The 16951-nt window shown below is 40.6% G+C and overlaps 1 protein-coding gene across 2 annotated transcripts in view; it reads right to left on the bottom strand.

Moving 5' to 3' along the window:
- Positions 1–1542: 1542 nt before the first annotated feature.
- Positions 1543–16951, bottom strand: part of prkag3a (protein kinase, AMP-activated, gamma 3a non-catalytic subunit) — a 38340-nt gene continuing 22931 nt past the window's right edge. Inside the window, exons 3-13 of one of the 2 annotated variants that reach the window (XM_057829250.1) lie at positions 13071–13171; positions 12921–13002; positions 12792–12850; positions 7427–7472; positions 6762–6816; positions 6530–6656; positions 6294–6459; positions 4212–4249; positions 3999–4145; positions 2035–2128; positions 1543–1823 (exon numbers count right to left, since the gene is read on the bottom strand). In XM_057829250.1, coding sequence (XP_057685233.1) covers positions 1606–1823; positions 2035–2128; positions 3999–4145; positions 4212–4249; positions 6294–6459; positions 6530–6656; positions 6762–6816; positions 7427–7472; positions 12792–12850; positions 12921–13002; positions 13071–13171 — 1133 coding nt within the window. In that variant the 3' untranslated portion in view covers positions 1543–1605. Of the gene's footprint in view, positions 1824–1959; positions 2129–3998; positions 4146–4211; positions 4250–6293; positions 6460–6529; positions 6657–6761; positions 6817–7426; positions 7473–12791; positions 12851–12920; positions 13003–13070; positions 13172–16951 lie in introns of both variants that reach the window. The other variant, XM_057829251.1, reaches the window with a different exon arrangement.

The raw sequence follows: 16951 nt of genomic DNA, 5'->3' as shown, positions 1-16951 counted from the left end.
CAATACTTTTATAAATGTGATTTATTGACCTGTTTTGGAGTGCACCAATCGTTTTAAAAAAACACAAGAAATGGAATCATGTCTATATGTTTTATTGCGATCAATGCCTGCAATAAAAAAAAAGAATGACATACTATTTGTGTTAACATCATATGTACATAACCTTGTAGCATTTCCTTGTAACAAAACAATCCATGTCAGCCCTTCTGCAGACGGCAAATGTAATATAACTTGTAATTTCACCACATTTTGGTCACTAATGGCCGTAGTATCAATCCATTCCTCACGTTAACACAGGCTGACCGTTGTTAATAATTTTGTCCACGAATGATCAACGAAGTGACACGAACTGCTATCCAATCTCATCTACGTGTCATCTAGGTCGTGCTGAATCAATTTTTGAAGATTCCATGGGTTGCTCTGGCTTGATTTCATAGTTTTATCGTCGTCAATACACTGCTAATACACTGCTACTCAACCGGACCGGAAGTGCGAAGCAGACATTTTCCAAGATGGCGGCGCCCATATTTCGCTCAGGAAACTTGTCTATAGACCCCAATCACATGACGTCACAACTCCGCCCCCTGACTGGAGCAGCCATATTGTCCGTCAGCTCGTCGTGTTTACACATTACCGCTACGTACATGCCTCCTATTACGGCGTGTTTTTCTGCTCGTCAACATTAATAATCAAAATGGCGAAGGCGTGTGTGGCGGTCGGTTGCAGTAACAGAGAAGACAGACGGAGAGACTTGAAGTTCTACCGTATTCTGAGAGACCCGAAGAGGAGAGCGAGATGGACTGCTGTAATTCGACAAGAAATCTGGGCACCAAACGATCACCACAGACTATGTAGTAGTCATTTTATATCTGGTAAGATGCATTTAATATATATCTAGAAGATTTTGGGCTGACAACCACAATTAAGATCATTGTGTGACGTTGGTGATTGGGGTCTATATAGTTTCCTCTTTTTCTTTGGGAGTGGAGTTGTTTTGTTGGTGTTGTTGGCGGTAAGCAGAGTAAAAAGAGGGAGAAAAGTACAACTTCAGTGTCTAATTTTTCGCCGCCAAGCAAGCGTTACAAAATTTAAAATGAATGAAAACTAAATACTATTGACTATGTCATCATTATCATTTTAAAAATTTCAGTGACTGGTAAAAATAGATTATGACCGGATTTTTATGACCCTGTCAGTCAAAATGACAGACAACGAAAATGTCTAGCGCAACCTCTGGTGCTGAGAGAGAAAAAAAAACAAAAAACATCATAAGCAGTTACTCACAACGTTACTCCTCACTTGAGTATTCTTTTCACTAAATACTTGTACTTGAGTACATTTTTGGATGAGTACTTTTACTTGAGTTATATTGAACACAAACATACGGACATAGGAAACAGAATATAACAATAACAGACTAGTTCCTTATACTGTAATAGGTTCTAAAAAAGGGCATTTGGACATTGTTCAGGTCAAAAGATCCATTCATTAACAGAATAGTTGTCTGAGATTCCTTTTTATTCATTGGAAGCCCTAGTTTAAGTGATCCAGTTCAACTGGATTGGACATCTATCGCCGTCAATGGCAGCCAAAACCTGGGCGGTCTCACTGACAAAAATGCAAATCGAAAATATTTGACCACAAACTACAGAAATCATAAAAATCACAAAAATTGAGTTTAATACAGAAAATGAACACACGGCAGAAATACTGTTCAAATTGAAGAAATGTGTCCACTCGGACGCCTGTTCCGGTTGCCTTGACACAGCGTGGACATTTTTGTAGAAACAGCTGCACAGCAGCTACATTTGACACCTGGGATTCTGAAAGATATCAGCACATTCCAATGAAAATCTAGACATATTTTACATGAGGAAAAACACGTGTATCAGGAGCTCATATAAGAGGATTCTGGGAAAAAGACAATAACGGAGGTGGCTATTTAAATGGGAACCCTACCTGGGAAGACAGCCACAGGTGAAGCGTACACAAATCATCATGGGATGGGGGGGGGTCATAAAAGGGCCTCAATACCTGCTGGTGTCAAGACCATCGCCTGAAGTAGGTCAGATAGTGATATGATGCCTCTCACCACGTCAGCCCTGTCCACCAGCACGAGCCGGTGAACCTGCAACATACATAAAAACAACAGAGGATTTTCTTAAGAGTGGCCTATTCAAATATTCTAAAAATATGCGTTGGACCAAGACTTTTGGGAGTTGAGACTGAGACAAAACAATATTTTTCACAGCCACAGAGACAAGACCAATACCTTTTGCAGTCCTGGATTGAAAAATGACCATGACTTTTTCGAGTCCAGACTGAAACAGAATTTTGGGGAATCAAAAGACAAGCAAAACCAAGACTAGCGACTGTTGAGACCAAAAAGGTTTCTTGTAGTCGAGGCCGAAACAGGAGAAAAACTTTTGGAAGTCGAGACCAAGCCAAGAACAAGACTTTTGTAAGTTGAGACCCAAACAGGACCAAGACTTTGGTAAGTCGAGACCAAGTCAAGATCAAGACTTTCGTGAGTCAAGACCGAAACAGAACCAGGACTTTTGGAAGTCGAGCTCAGGCCATGACCAAGACCTTCACGAGTTGAGACCAAAACAGGACCAAGACTTTTGTGAGTCGAGAACCTAAACGTGACAGTTTACGAGTCTAGAACCTGAGACATTTCCAAGTCGAGGACTGAAACAGAACTAAGGCTTTTGAGGGTCAAGACCCGAACAGGTTTTTGGTAGTCTAGGCCAAAATAGGACCAAAACATCTTGGAGTCGAGACCGAGCAAAGACCAACACCTTTGTAAGTCGAGAACTGAAACAGGTCCAAGACTTTTGAGATTCGAAACCCTAACAGGTTTTTGGTAGCCGAGATCAAAACAGGACCAAGGCTTTTGGGTGGCGAGACCCCCCCCCAAAAATTATACAAGGTTTTTGGTAGTCAAGACTGAAATAGGATCAAAACCTTTGAGAGTCGAGAACTGAAATAGGACCAAGACCTTTGTGAGTCTAGAACCTGAAACAGGACTTTTGTAAGTCCGGGACCAAAACAGGACTAAGACTTTTGACGGCCAAGACCCAAACAGGTTTTTTGTGGTCGAGGCTGAAACAGGACCAAAACATCTGGGGGTCGAGACTGAGCAAAGACCAAGACCTCTGGGGGTCCAGACCGAGCAAAGACCAACACCTTTGCGAGTTGAGAACTAAAACAGGACCAAGACTTTTGAGAGTGGAAACCCAAACTGGTTTATTGCAGTCAAGACCAAAACCGGACCAAGACTTTTGGGTGTCAAGACCAAAAAGAAAATGAAACAAGGTTTTTGGTAGTTGAGGGTGAAACAGGAACAAAACTTTTGAGAGTTGAGACTGAGCCAAGACCAAGACTTTTGTGAGTCGAGAACTGAAACCGGGCTAATACTTTTGCGAATCTAGAGCCCAAAACAGGACCAAGACCTTTGAAACCCAAACAGGTTTTTGGTACTCGAGAACAAAACATCTGTGAGTCGAGACTGAGCAGAGACCAAGACTTTTCGGAGTCAAGACCAAGCAAAGACCCAAGACCTTTGCGAGTCAAGAACTGAAACAGGACCAAGACATTTGAGTCAAAACTCCAACAGGTTTTTGGTAGTCGAGACTAAAACAGGACCAAAACTTTTGGGTGTTAAGACTAAAAAAAAAAAATCAAACAAGGTTTTTGGTAGTCGAGGCTCAAACAGGACCAAAACTTTTGAGAGTTCTGACTGAGCCAAGACCATGATTTTTGGAAGAGCTAAGACCTTTGCGAGTTGGTAGTTGAGGCCGAAAGAAGACCAATACATTTGCGAGTTCAGACTGAAACACGACCAAAACCTTAGAGAGTTGAGACCCAAACAGGTTTTTGGTAGTCGAGGCCGAAACAGGACCAACAATTTGGAGTCAAAAAGTACAATATGAATATCACATAATTAACATTTGGTTCAGTTTTTATGTACGTTTACATTCATTGGACAAACCCACCTCGGCTGTGACGATGCGTTCAATGATAGTCTCCAGGGTTTCATCTGGATAACACTTGATCACCCCCTCCACAAAACAGGAGCGCTTACGGAGAGCCTCCAGCATCGTCACGTCCAGGTGGTTGTAAGTCTTCTGTGCTGCCAGATTCTGCCACCGACAAACAGAATACAGTAGAAAGTAGCGCAAGACAATTGTTTTTGCAGGTATACTTACAATGACATCAAATCGGGAGTAGAGTGCCACCACTTTGCCTGGTTAAAAAAGAAAAGTCATGCAAATGAGCGTCTTTCCAGTACTTGGAAAGAAAAAGTATGTGCAGTTGGGTGCCTTGTTTTTAAAGTGTTTTAAGACCGCTCTTGGCTTGAGATCATATTTTAAGGGTCTTCATATTGTCGTGGTATCCACTCTCAAGTTTTGGTCTTGTCATGGTGTCTTAATCTTGTTTCAGAGTCGAGAAATTCCAAAAAGTCTTAATCTTGTCTTGGTCTCACCTCCCAAAAGTCTTGCTATTTTCTCAATCTCGGTTCTCAAAAGTCTAGGTCAAGACGCGTCAAAGTCTTGTTTATGTTTCAGAGTCGAGAAACCCTCAGAAGTCTTTGTCTTTTCACAATGTCGACTCCCAAAAGTTTTGATATTGTTTTGGTCTTGATGCCCAAAAGTCTTTGGAGAGTCTAGTTTTTGTCACCGTCTCCACTCGTAAAGTCTTGATATTGTCTTGGTGTCAAAGGTCTTGGTTTCATCTTGGTCTCAACTCCTAAAAGTATCGGTTTTGTCCTGATCTTGACTCCCAAAAGTATCGCTATTTTTCCCAATCTCTACTCCCAAAAGTATCGCTATTGTCCCAATCTCGACTCCGAAAAGTATAGCTATTGTCTCGAACGACTCCGAAAAGTATAGCTATTGTCTCGATCTCGACTCCCAAAAGTCTCTTTCAGGACGTGTCAACGTCTTGTCCATGTTTCAAAGTTGAGAAACTCAGAAAATCCTAGTCTTTCCACAATCTCAACTCCTAAAAGTCTTGGTCTTGTCACAGTCTCCACTACCAAAAGTAATGCTCATCACGGTCGCCACTTCCAAACTCTTGGTCTTGTCTCAGAACCAAAAATTGTTGCTCTTTTCTGTTTACACTTCCAAAAGTCTTGGTCTTGTCTAGTTCTCGACACCCAAATGTCTTGCCTTGACTCCAAAAAGTCTCACTCGTCAAGGTCTCCACTTCCAAAAGTTTTGTCTTGGTTTCTTGTCGGTCTACACTCCCAAAAGTTTTGGGCATTGTCTCAGTCTGCACTCCCAAATGTTTAGAACTTGTCTCATTCTACACTCCAGAAAGTTTTGATCTTGTGAGTCTCCAGTCCCAAAAGTTTTGATCTTGTCTCAGTCTCCATTCCTAAAAGTCTTGGTCTTGCCTTAGTTTCTATTCCCAGAAGTCTTGCTTGTCACAGTCACCACTCCTATAGTCTTGTCTTGAATCCCAAAACCATTGCTCGTAACTGTTTACACTCCCAAAAGTCTTGGTATTGTCTTTGTCTCCATCCACAATAGTCTTTGTCTTGTCTCGGTCTCCATCCACAAAAGTTTTGGTCTCGTCTTGGTCTCCATTCCCAAAAATATTGGTCTCGTCTTGGTCTCCATTCCCAAAAGTCTTGGTCTTGTCTTTGTCTCCATCCAAAAAAGTCTTGGTCTTGTCTCTGTGTCCATACACAAAAGACTTGGTCTAGTCTCGGTCTCCATTCCCAAAAATATTGGTTTTGCCTTGGTTTCCACTCCCAGAAGTCTTGCTTGTCACAGTCGCTACTTCCAAAGTCTTGTCTTGAATACCAAAAATATTGCTCGTATCTGTTTACACTGACTCCCAAAAGTCTTGGTCTTGTCTCGGTGTCCATCCACAAAAGTCTTGGTCTCGTGTCGGTGTCCATCCACAAAGTCTTGGTCTCGTCTCGGTGTCCATCCACAAAAGTCTTGGTCTCGTCTCTGTGTCCATCCACAAAAGTCTTGGTCTCGTCTTGGTGCCCATCCACAAAAGTCTTGGTTTGTCTCGGTGCCCATCCACAAAACTCTTGGTCTTGTCCTCTGTTCCCAAAACTCTTGGTCTTGTCTTGGTCTCCACTCCCAGAAGTCTTGCTCTAGTCTCAGTTTAGACATCTTAGAGTGCCGCTCTCATCTCAATCTATTCTCTAGCTTGAGTAAGTCCTTCCCTCTGATAGTGTGGTCTTGAGCTTAACACTACTTGCTATGTACACAGGGGTATTATTGTCAGGATCAGATAGTATATCACATTCCTTGAAATCCCCTCCATACCTTTTTCATCTACCACGGGAAGCGCCGACACCCTCCTATCCACAAATATGCCAAGGGCATCGTAAAGCGTTGCCGTTTGCTGTACGGTGGCAATGTTCCTGAACGTTCCGATGCCCGTCTCCTGGATCGGCCTCCGAATGAATGTGGGTTTGGGTATTGTTTCTCCCTGGCATCGTAGTTCAATTAAGTCATGAGAAAAGATCAGGCGAAAATCAGGAAATGAAAAGCTGGCTCACAAAAATATGAAGGAATTTTAGGATCCTCTTGTGGGTCAGAATGTGAAGGACATTCCCAGACGTTGGCTCGATGACGGGCAACCTGTGGATCTTGTGTTTGAGTAAGGAATAGATGGCGTCAAAGAGACTTGGAGAAGAGAAAAGATTGATCGGCAAGGTGCAAAACTGCAATGCCAGATCCTTTCAAACCCAGAGTTATAAGCATTATCCCAAGACGGTGTCCTGTTCTCACCTGGCATCTGGTGAAATACTGATCAGTAACGGACAGGAACACTTTAAATAGACATCTAAAAGCAATTGAAGCAAATGTAATCAATTGAAAACCGTATGGTACACATACAGTTTTGCACCGACACCAATATGACGTCATCGGTTTCGGTGAAAGCTAAGAAAAACATGCCGATGCTATGCGTTATCTACTTTTCGAGATGTAGTTTTCAACCACTGATTGCCCATCCCAAGATGGCCGCCAGCTACGCACGCCGCCGTGTCAAAGGAGCGCATGCTGTTGTCCACGTCCAATCTTTTTGGGTCCAATCGGCCATCTGCTGTGAATTTAAATGAATTTATCACTAGTACACGTCCAATCCACTTCAAGTCGGAGGGTCATTTGCTGTCAGCCCTCCCACTTCAAATGGTCTGGGCGTCTAGTGCAGTAAATGGCGGACAATGACTCAATGGCAGGTAAAATAATTTTTAAAAATCGGTTGACAAATAAGCTAGTAATGGCTTGATTTTCATGTCGATGCATTGACTTTGACAAAACTTTGCCCCTACCAACATGGCCGCCCTGAGGTTGGGGAAATGGTACCGGTGCAAGACTATATGCAGTGTTGGTATATTGGTGGGATATTGTCTATTTCAGATTATGCTTTCAGTTGGACTGCAAGGACTTACCTCTCCATGTCTCAATCTTGTGGTTCTCCAGCTCATACATCTGCACCTTGCAGCAGGAACCACAGAATACAGTGGGGCAAATAAGTATTTAGTCAACCACTAATTGTGCAAGTTCTCCCACTTGAAAATATTAGAGAGGCCTGTAATTGTCAACACGGGTAAACCTCAACCAATGAGAGACAGAATGTGGAAAAAAAAAACAACAGAAAATCACATTGTTTGATTTTTAAAGAATGTATTTGCAAATCATGGTGGAAAATAAGTATTTGGTCAATACAGAAAGTTCATCTCAATACTTTGTTATGTACCCTTTGTTGGCAATAACGGAGGGCAAACATTTTCTGCAACTCTTCACAAGCTTTTCACACACTGTTGCTGGTATTTTGGCCCATTCCTCCATGCAGATCTCCTCTAGAGCAGTGATGTTTTGGGGCTGTCGTTGGGCAACACAGACTTTAAAGTGCTTGTGACACGAAAAAGCATGTTTATTTCATAATACACGCGGTATTTTATGCTCCTGAATGATATGGACCGCTTGGATGTGTGTGGAAGCGATCGCTATATTTATTTAGTTTTTTGAATCCCGCGCCAGGAAAATGAGTGACTTCCGGCTTCGGTCTCGCATTGAGGAGGAGGGCGCTGTGACGTGTACGGTAGAAGACGTCCTCTTCACGCTACAGTGTACTGTTGTGTATGAGGACGAAGGATTCAGCTGATTTTGCGGATTAATACTTTTATTTTTTGCATCACGCCAGCCAAACGGCTGCAGAAAAATCATTCTGTATGCGGGAGAGGCGTATGCGCCTTTTTGGAGTTTCAAAAGGTTCCCATTCACCGTGGATATTTACTGTGGGACCATTGGACTTACAAGGAAGTGAGTAAACATCTTGTTTTGTATTATGTCAAATACGAATACAGTGATTACAAAGTAAACACTATAAAATTCCTTTAAATAAAGGACTACTTACGTTTGATCATTGATAGGCATGTAAAAAGCTATCCTCACGCTCATTAGCAGTTAGCTGTTAGCATGTTAGCTACACAACAATTCCAGCCACCCTCCTCCAGGGAACGAACTGTAAATTGCTCTCCGCCGGGCGGTTTGCCGATCCGCAAAGAAACTCGACAACCGGGTCGTCATGTCAAATAATCCAGGCTAGTTATGTGTGATTTTCCACTTCGAAGACTTTGAAACATCCCTCGGTTCGGGTTAGCATGTCGGCTAGCTGTCACTCCTTCTGGTCTGTTTACATTCTCCGAAGCCGGGGAAGGGAAATGACATATGTCCGATTTAGGTGTCATAAAATATCGTTCGGCAGGTGTGACAGTAAAGGTAAAGTCGACTGTTTTGACCATTATGGAGTAATTTTGCCATGTCGTCTTGAATAAATGGATTTTTATTATTTTATATTCCATTTAGCACAAGTTATTTGTCATGACCATGCCATTTATTTAGCAATTGGGGAAAGTACTTGGGTAAAAAGAATATCCTGTAAAAATATTGAAGTAAAGAGACAGAAACAATGACATTTTGCCGCTCTCTTCGTCGCGTTTTCCTCATTGTGAATAGTTCCCCCTCGACGGGCTGACTGGTCCTTCTCAAGCCATTTATATAGCTATTGGGGAAAAATACTTGGATAAAAAGAATATCCTGTAAAAATATTGAAGTAAAGAGACAGAAACAATGACATTTTGCCGCTCTCTTCGTCGCGTTTTCCTCATTGTGAATAGTTCCCCCTCGACGGGCTGACTGGTCCTTCTCAAGCCATTTATATAGCTATTGGGGAAAATACTTGGATAAAAAGAATATCCTGTAAAAATATTGGGAGTAGAGAGACTGAAACAATGACATTTTGCAGCTCTCTTCGTCTCGTTTTCCTCGTTCTGAACAATTCCCCCTCAATGGGCTGAATAGTAAAACCGATGAGCCTAGTCTACCGCTGACGTCATCCACCTGTTGGGGACGCTAAAGCCCTATAATTGTAGGCGTGGCTAACCGGCAGATTAAAAGACTAATTTCTCGTCATCTGCGCTTTGCTAAATTGTTGTATATGGTCGAATCGTCTCAAAATATGATTCTAATTCACATAATAATGCCATTTAAGACTTTTTTTCTGGTGTCGTATGCTCTTTAAACTCCCTCCACAGATTTTCTATGGGGTTGAGATCTGGAGACTGGCTAGGCCACTCCAGGACCTTGAAATGCTTCTTACGAAGCCACTCCTTTGTTGATCTGGCTGTGTGTTTGGGATCACTGTCATGCTGAAAGACCCAGCCACGTCTCATCTTCAATGCCCTTGCTGATGGAAGGAGATTTTCACTCCAAATCTCTCGATACATGGCCCCATTCATTCTTTCCTTTACACAGCTCAGTCATCCTGGTCCCTTTGCAGAAAAACAGCCCCAAAGCATGATGTCTCCATCCCCATGCTTCACAGTGGGTATGGTGTTCTTCGGATGCAATTCAGTATTCTTTCTCCTCCAAACACAAGAACCTGTGTTTCTACCAAAAAGTTCTATTTTGGTTTCATCTGACCATAACACATTCTCCCGGTCCTCTTCTGGATCATCCAAATGCTCTCAAGCGAACTGCAGACGGGCCTAGAAGTGTACTGGCTTCACCAGGGGGACACGTCTGGCAGTGCAGGATTTGGGTCCCTGACGGCGCATTGTGTTACTTATAGTAGCCTCTGTTACTGTGGTCCCAGCTCTCTGTAGGTCATTCACTAGGTCCCCCCGTGTGGTTCTGGGATTTTTGCTCACCGTTCTTGTTATCATTTTGCCCTGATCTTCCCACATTAAAAAAATTGTTAAAAACTCACCTTTTTAAACTGGCTTTTAATTTGTAAATCTTTTCTCTATTGTTTTGTACTGCCAACTGTAAAGCGTCTTTGAGCACCGGTAAAAGCGCTCTATTAATAAAATTTATTATTATTATTATTTTGACACCACGGGGTGAGATCTTGCATGGAGCCCCAGTGGTCTTGTATGTCTGCCATTTTCTAATAATTGCTCCCACAGTTGATCTATTTACACCAAGCGTTTTACCTATTGCAGATTCAGTCTTCCCAGCCTGCTGCAGGTCTACAATTTTGTCTCTGGTGTCCTTCGACAGCTCTTTGGTCTTGGCCATAGTGGATTTTGGAATGTGACTGCCTGAGGTTGTGGACAGGTGTCTTTTATACCGATAATGAGTTAAAACAGTTGCCATTAATACAGGTAACGAGTGGAGCCTCGTTAGACTTGGTTAGAAGAAGTTAGACCTCTTTGACAGCCAGAAATCTTGCTTGTTTGTAGGTGACCAAATACTTATTTTCCACTCTAATTTGGAAATAAATTCTTTAAAAATCAAACAATGTGATTTTCTGTTTTTTCCACATTCTGTCTCTCATGGTTGACAATTACAGGCCTCTCTAATCTTTTCAAGTAGGAGAACTTGCACAATTGGTGGTTGACTAAATACTTATTTGCCCAACTGTATAGTCAGAATTTCAGAGGTGGGAAGTAACGTGTTACATTTATTTGAGTAACTTTTGGTGGACACCTCTGCCACCACCATTCAGTGATGTTTAAATTTATATTAAACAAGACAATGCAATTTCAGGAGAAATCGCAATGGTAGCTTTACTGTGGTAGCTAAACACCCAAGACACTTCCTGTTGATTTGGGGGAGTTTTAGAGTCACATCCTGTAGCTTAAGGGGCATTTTAAGGTCACTTTCCTTTGATCATGGGTCACTTCCTGATGATTCAAGGATTTCAGGGTCACTTCCTGTGATATCGGCCAACTTCCTGTCAGTTTGGGGGAATATTGGGGTCACTTGTTGTCATTGGGTTACTTCCTGTTGAGTTGGGGATATTGTGAGGTCACTTCCTGTTGGTTAAGGGGTATTTTGTGGTCACTTCCAGTTGATTTTGGGGCATTTTGGAGTCACTTCCGATTGGTTCAAGGGAATTTTGGGGTGACTTCCTGTTAATAACAGGTCACTTCCTGTTGATAGCAGGTCACTTCCTGTTGATTCAAGGATTTCAGGGTCACTTCCTGTGATATCAGCCAACTTCCTGTCAGTTTGGGGGAATTTTGGGGTCACTACCTGTTGATATCAGGTCACCCTCTGTAGATTTCAAGGTCACTTGTTGTCATTGGGTTACTTCCTGTTGAGTTGGGGATATTGTGGGGTCACTTCCTGTTGTTTTGGGGGCATTCTAGAGTCACTTTCTGTTGATTTGGGGGCCACTTACTATTGATTTGGGGGCATGCATTTCAGGGGTCACTTCCTTTTGGTTCACAAGAATTTTTGGGTAACTTCTTTTTGATATCAGGTCACTTCTTGTTGATTCTGAGGCATATCAGGGTCACTTCCTGTTGATACAAGGATTTCAGGGTCACTTCCTGTGATATCGGCTCACTTCCTGTTGGTTTGGGGACATGTCGGGGTCACTTCCTGTTGAAATCAGCTCACTTCCTGTTGATATAAGCTCACTTCCTGTTGGTTTGGGGGCATTCTGGGGTCACCTCCTGTTGATTCAGGGGCATTTGTGGGGGCACCTGTTGATATTGGCTCATTTCCCGTTAATTTGATGCATTTTAGGACCACTTCCAGTTGATATCAGTTAACTTCCTGTTGATTTGGAGGTGTTTCAGGGTCACTTCCTGTTTATATTGGCTCATTTCCTGTTGATTTTGAGGCATTTCAAGGTCATTTCCTGATTATATCTGTTCACTTTCTCTTCATCAGCTCACTTCCTGTTGATTTTGGGGCATTTTAGGCTCACTTCCTGTTGATTTTGAGGCATTCTGGCATCACTTCCTGTTCATATCGGTTCACTTCGTGTTGATTCGGGGGCATTTCGGGGGTCACTTCCTGTTGATATCGGCTCACTTCCTCTTGGTTTGGGGGATTTTTGAGGTCACTTCCTGTTTATGACAGGTCACTTCCTGTTGATAGTGGGGCATTTCAGGCTCATGGAATTTTGGGGTCACTTCCTGTTGAATTAGGAGCATTTCGGGGTCACTTTCTGTTGATTTGCGGGAACTTTGGGGTCACTTCTTGTTGCTATAACAGTTCATATAGAGGAGAAAAAAATATCAGCGATTGTAAGCAGTTACTGTACTTCCAATGTTACTCATTACTTGAGTACTCTTTTCACAAAAAATACTTTTTTACTTGTACTTGAGTACATTTTTTGATGTTTCTTTTTACTTGAGTTTTTATATTATATGTATTGTATTTAGAAGTTTACTTGTGTAACATTTTGGCTACTCTACCCACCTCTGCAGAATATTTGGTATATTATTTAGTGAGTTGTAAGTTCCCCTCGAAAAGTATTGCAAAGGAACTTTTACCCCTGACTTCAAATCTTACCAAAGGTGATTTGTAGTAGCAATGAACGATGTTGATGAAATCTGTAATAGTAAGCATACCTGCGAAAGAAACGTACGTGTGTTTCTTTGACCGCATTGGAATGCTCGATGCGTTTTTCGTGTGTCTTACCCACAAATTTCTTCAATTTGCTGTCCCATAAAGGCGCGGCCCTCAAGCTGTTTGCCACCAGTGCAAAGAAGGCTTTTTGCACCTTTGCATAGACAAATAGATTTAGTGACTGCTCCTTGAACTTTGCCCAAAAATTCCTAAAATACTTACTTGGAGCTTGGTATCAAATATGACCAGTTTACAACTGGTTGGAATAGCGTCATAGCAGCAGTGATTCTTCATGAAATCCATGTAGACTGTGGCGTTAGCATCTGAAACGTTCATGGCAAACGAGTTAACTCAATTGCACACAAAGATGAGCATTGATAGTCAGTCCTCCGAATTTAAGTGAATTGGACGTCTATTGTTGTCAATGGTAGGCAAGGAGTGATTTTTGTGTCATTTTAGGGTACTTACAGGTCACTTTCTGTGAATTTTGGATCACTTCATGTTGATTTTAGGGCAATTGCGGGTATCCTCTTGTTCACTGGTTAATCGTGTTATTCTGGGGCATTTCCAGGTTACTTCCTGCTAATTTCATGCCATTTCCTGTTTGATTTGGGGCAATATGTGTGTCTTTCTTGTAATTTTAGGGTCCTAATCTGTCAAGCGCTTAGGTTTGCATCGGGACGGTTGGAACATAACACTACCAATTTTTCAGGATGCTAAAATTGTCCCCACCAACTTTTAAGCAACGTTATTTGCATTATATCATGACTTCAGTTATGTAGGTCATTTAGATTGTCTTCCCATATGTTGTAAGGATAGAATTGACCCGACCATTATTAAGTGAATAACTTTCATTATGTTCAGACTTACGTTGACCCCTTTTCACTTGCTAAATGTCCCAGTCCTTTTTTCCCCCCCTTAAACGCACATTAGATTGGCTGATGACATGACCCCGCTCCACACGAAATCCAGCTCCGATACAAATACAACACGTCGCCTCCTCCACCCAATTCGAAGACGAGGAATATTAGAAGTTTTTTTTCCCCCTAGCAGCAGCCACTGTAAGTAATGTAAAAAATGTTGTGGAGGTGGGGAACACACCACTAATTTTGCTACTGAAAGTCGGACCTGCATTAGAGTTAGCATAATATTAATCTGTGTGAATTTCCTTAACTCGAGTAGGAAGCTGCTTTGAGAGAAATATCCTCCTGTATGTGTTTTTTACTGTTAGCGTTATTTAAACTTTGGGAAATGTAGTGAACCGAGGTTTACCCCCTTCTACCATATTTTCATGTTGATTTTATTTATGTGGTCTTAAAGCAGTCCAAAGAAGCTTTCATTTTTTTTGTTAAGTTTGGCTGTGCTTGTGGACAAAAGCAGTAGTGTTTTACCTGAAGGAAGGCTACATTTTTATTTATTTTTGTCGTACGCTAAGATGTATTTTCAGTTTATTAATTTATTGATTTAGACAGACAATGTTGAGTGATCTTAAGACAAATGTTTATTTTTTTTGCATTCCTGGATAGTTAAGAGATTATTAACAGGTTTATATTTATTGTGTATGTTACCGTATTTTTCGGACTATAAGTCGCAATTTTTTTCATAATTTGGTTGGGGGTGCGACTTATACTCTGGAGCGACTTATGTGTGAAATTATTAACACATTTTTAGATCATTTCACATGTTATTTTGGTGTTTTGGAGTGACACTGATGGTTTGGTAAACTTGTTAGCATGTGTTTTATGATATAGTTATCCAAGTAACTCTTAATAGCTATGTTATGTAAACATACCGGCCATGTTCGCATTTCGTTGTTCATGCATCATGTAACATTATCATACTTGTACTCTTATTCAGCATGTTGTTCTCCATTGTATTTTTACATTAAATTGCCTTTCAAGATGACATATATGTTTCTATGTGTTGGATTTTATCAAGTATATATATATCCCCCCAAAATGCGGCTTAAACTCCGGTGCGACTTATGTTGTTTTCCTCTTCGTTGGGCATTTTATGGCTGGTGCGACTTATACTTAGGTACGACTTATAGTGCAAAAAATACGGTAATATAATTTCAATTATGTTCAAATATTGCATTTTAAATCTGCTAATAAAATCCAGACCAGTGGTTCTTAACCTTGCTAAAGGTACCGAACCCCATGAATTTCACACGTACGTTAACCAAACCCTAAGGAATTAGAAGATCTTTTTTTTTTTTTATTCAAAATTGATATATTTAAGCTAGCTAGGTAAAACCCAAGTGAATTTCAATTCAAATTTCTTCTCATTTAGACAGCATGTTTTTCAACGTTTTCAACGTTTTATCTCATCTTAGAATTTTTCATTCAAATTTGGAGGAACATATTGTTCAACATTATACCTGCTTGGTTGCATCAACTTTGACCGTTCAGTATCTCAAATGACATCAAATTTAATGAAAAAACCCTGCACAAAATGATCGCCAAATTTGTACACAAAGTCATTATGTTAAAAAAAAAAACACGAATCTTCTCACAAATCCAATAAACAGTGTGAATTTACATCAAATAATTTAGCCTTTTGATTTGCTTTTCACATTGGAAAATGAAATTAAACTCGATTCATTTTACAGTTTCTATTTTTGTTTTCATGTCAACATTCTCATTCTATCACATCCTTGCCTCACATACTATTTTCATGGTGTAAAATGTGACGCTTTTTAAAAAAAAATTTTTTTTTAAATTCAAACGCAGTGCATGTTACTTGTAGGTCTGTTGTACTTCCTCACACCAAGTCAGAGTCAACCTTCCACTGAGCAAACCAGTTTCTTCTCCCATCAGATAGAAGACTAGCAGTTAAAATAATTGGAATAAAGCCTGTAAATTGGGGACTAACTAGTCCAAAACCTGATCTAAAACGCCACTTTGCCTAGATTTCAACGTCCTAAAAATGGCCCCTACGTGTCTTAACCTTCACCGAAACCAGGTTAAGAACCACTGATCTAGACATTTATTCCGTTTTCAAAATGTTTCAGTAGTTTTTGAAAACAAAGGTTTGAATCGAACGGTGCATCACCTGAACCAACACATTTGTACTGCAAAAACACACCTCCTTAAAATGAGTTAAATTCCTTTGTTATAAGTGTAAATCTACTAGAAATAAGTGAAATGATTGGCCAGTGCTTCAAGTAAATTTTACTCAGATTTCTTGAAATACGAAAAATAGCCAACGGAAAATAAATTTAACAGACTTATTTTAAGCAAAAATGTATTATATTTAATCTTAAAAAAAAACTTTCTTTGTCAGAAAGGTTCTTAATTACCTTGGTCTTTCCTATGGAAAGAACAAGGTATTGTTATTCTGCAACTTTATTCGCCTTATTACCTTGGTCTTTCCAAAGGAAAGAACAAGGTAATGATATTCTACAACTTTATTGTACTTATTATTATTATTACCTTGGTCTTTCCAAGGGAAAGAACAAGGTATTGTTATTGTGCAACTTTATTATTATAATAATTATTATTACCTTGGTCTTTCCAAAGGAAAGAACAAGGTAATGATATTCTACAACTTTATTGTACTTATTATTATTATTATTATTATTTATTCATCTTATTCTCCGCGTTTTTTTGAGCCAACGCACAGCCTAAACCGTAGCCCCGATCGGGACCGTTCAAGTATCGGCATGACCGGAATTTTCGCGTGACGATGGGAATTTTTCAAAACGCCACGAAAAATTTTCCGTTCGCCCGTAAACGGCAATTTTCCGAAAAAAAAAAAAAGTTTAAAAATGTATCTAGTCCTACAATTTTTGACCAAATCACATAATTTGGGTATCAAAAATTCCGGGACGGTGAGGGGCATAAAAGTTGTATACAGAATTTGGAAAAAACTTACGGTTCCCCAGAAATTTGCCAAAAACTCTCCCATTCATTTCTAATGGGAAAAGTTCCCATTCACTTTCAATGGAATTTACATTGCATTGATGCCATTGACGGCCATGCATGTCGAATCTACTGATGCCAATGTACTTGGATCCTATTGACTATATGGATGTCGATGCCATTGACGGCCATGGACGTCCAAAAATTTTCCCATTCATTTTCAATGGGGAAAAAACAAAA

The sequence above is a fragment of the Corythoichthys intestinalis genome, chromosome 2 (genome assembly GCF_030265065.1).
Source record: "Corythoichthys intestinalis isolate RoL2023-P3 chromosome 2, ASM3026506v1, whole genome shotgun sequence".
Taxonomy (NCBI): domain Eukaryota; kingdom Metazoa; phylum Chordata; class Actinopteri; order Syngnathiformes; family Syngnathidae; genus Corythoichthys; species Corythoichthys intestinalis.
The sequence above is the reverse complement of the archived record's forward strand: the minus strand, read 5'-3'. Positions and strand labels throughout refer to the sequence as shown.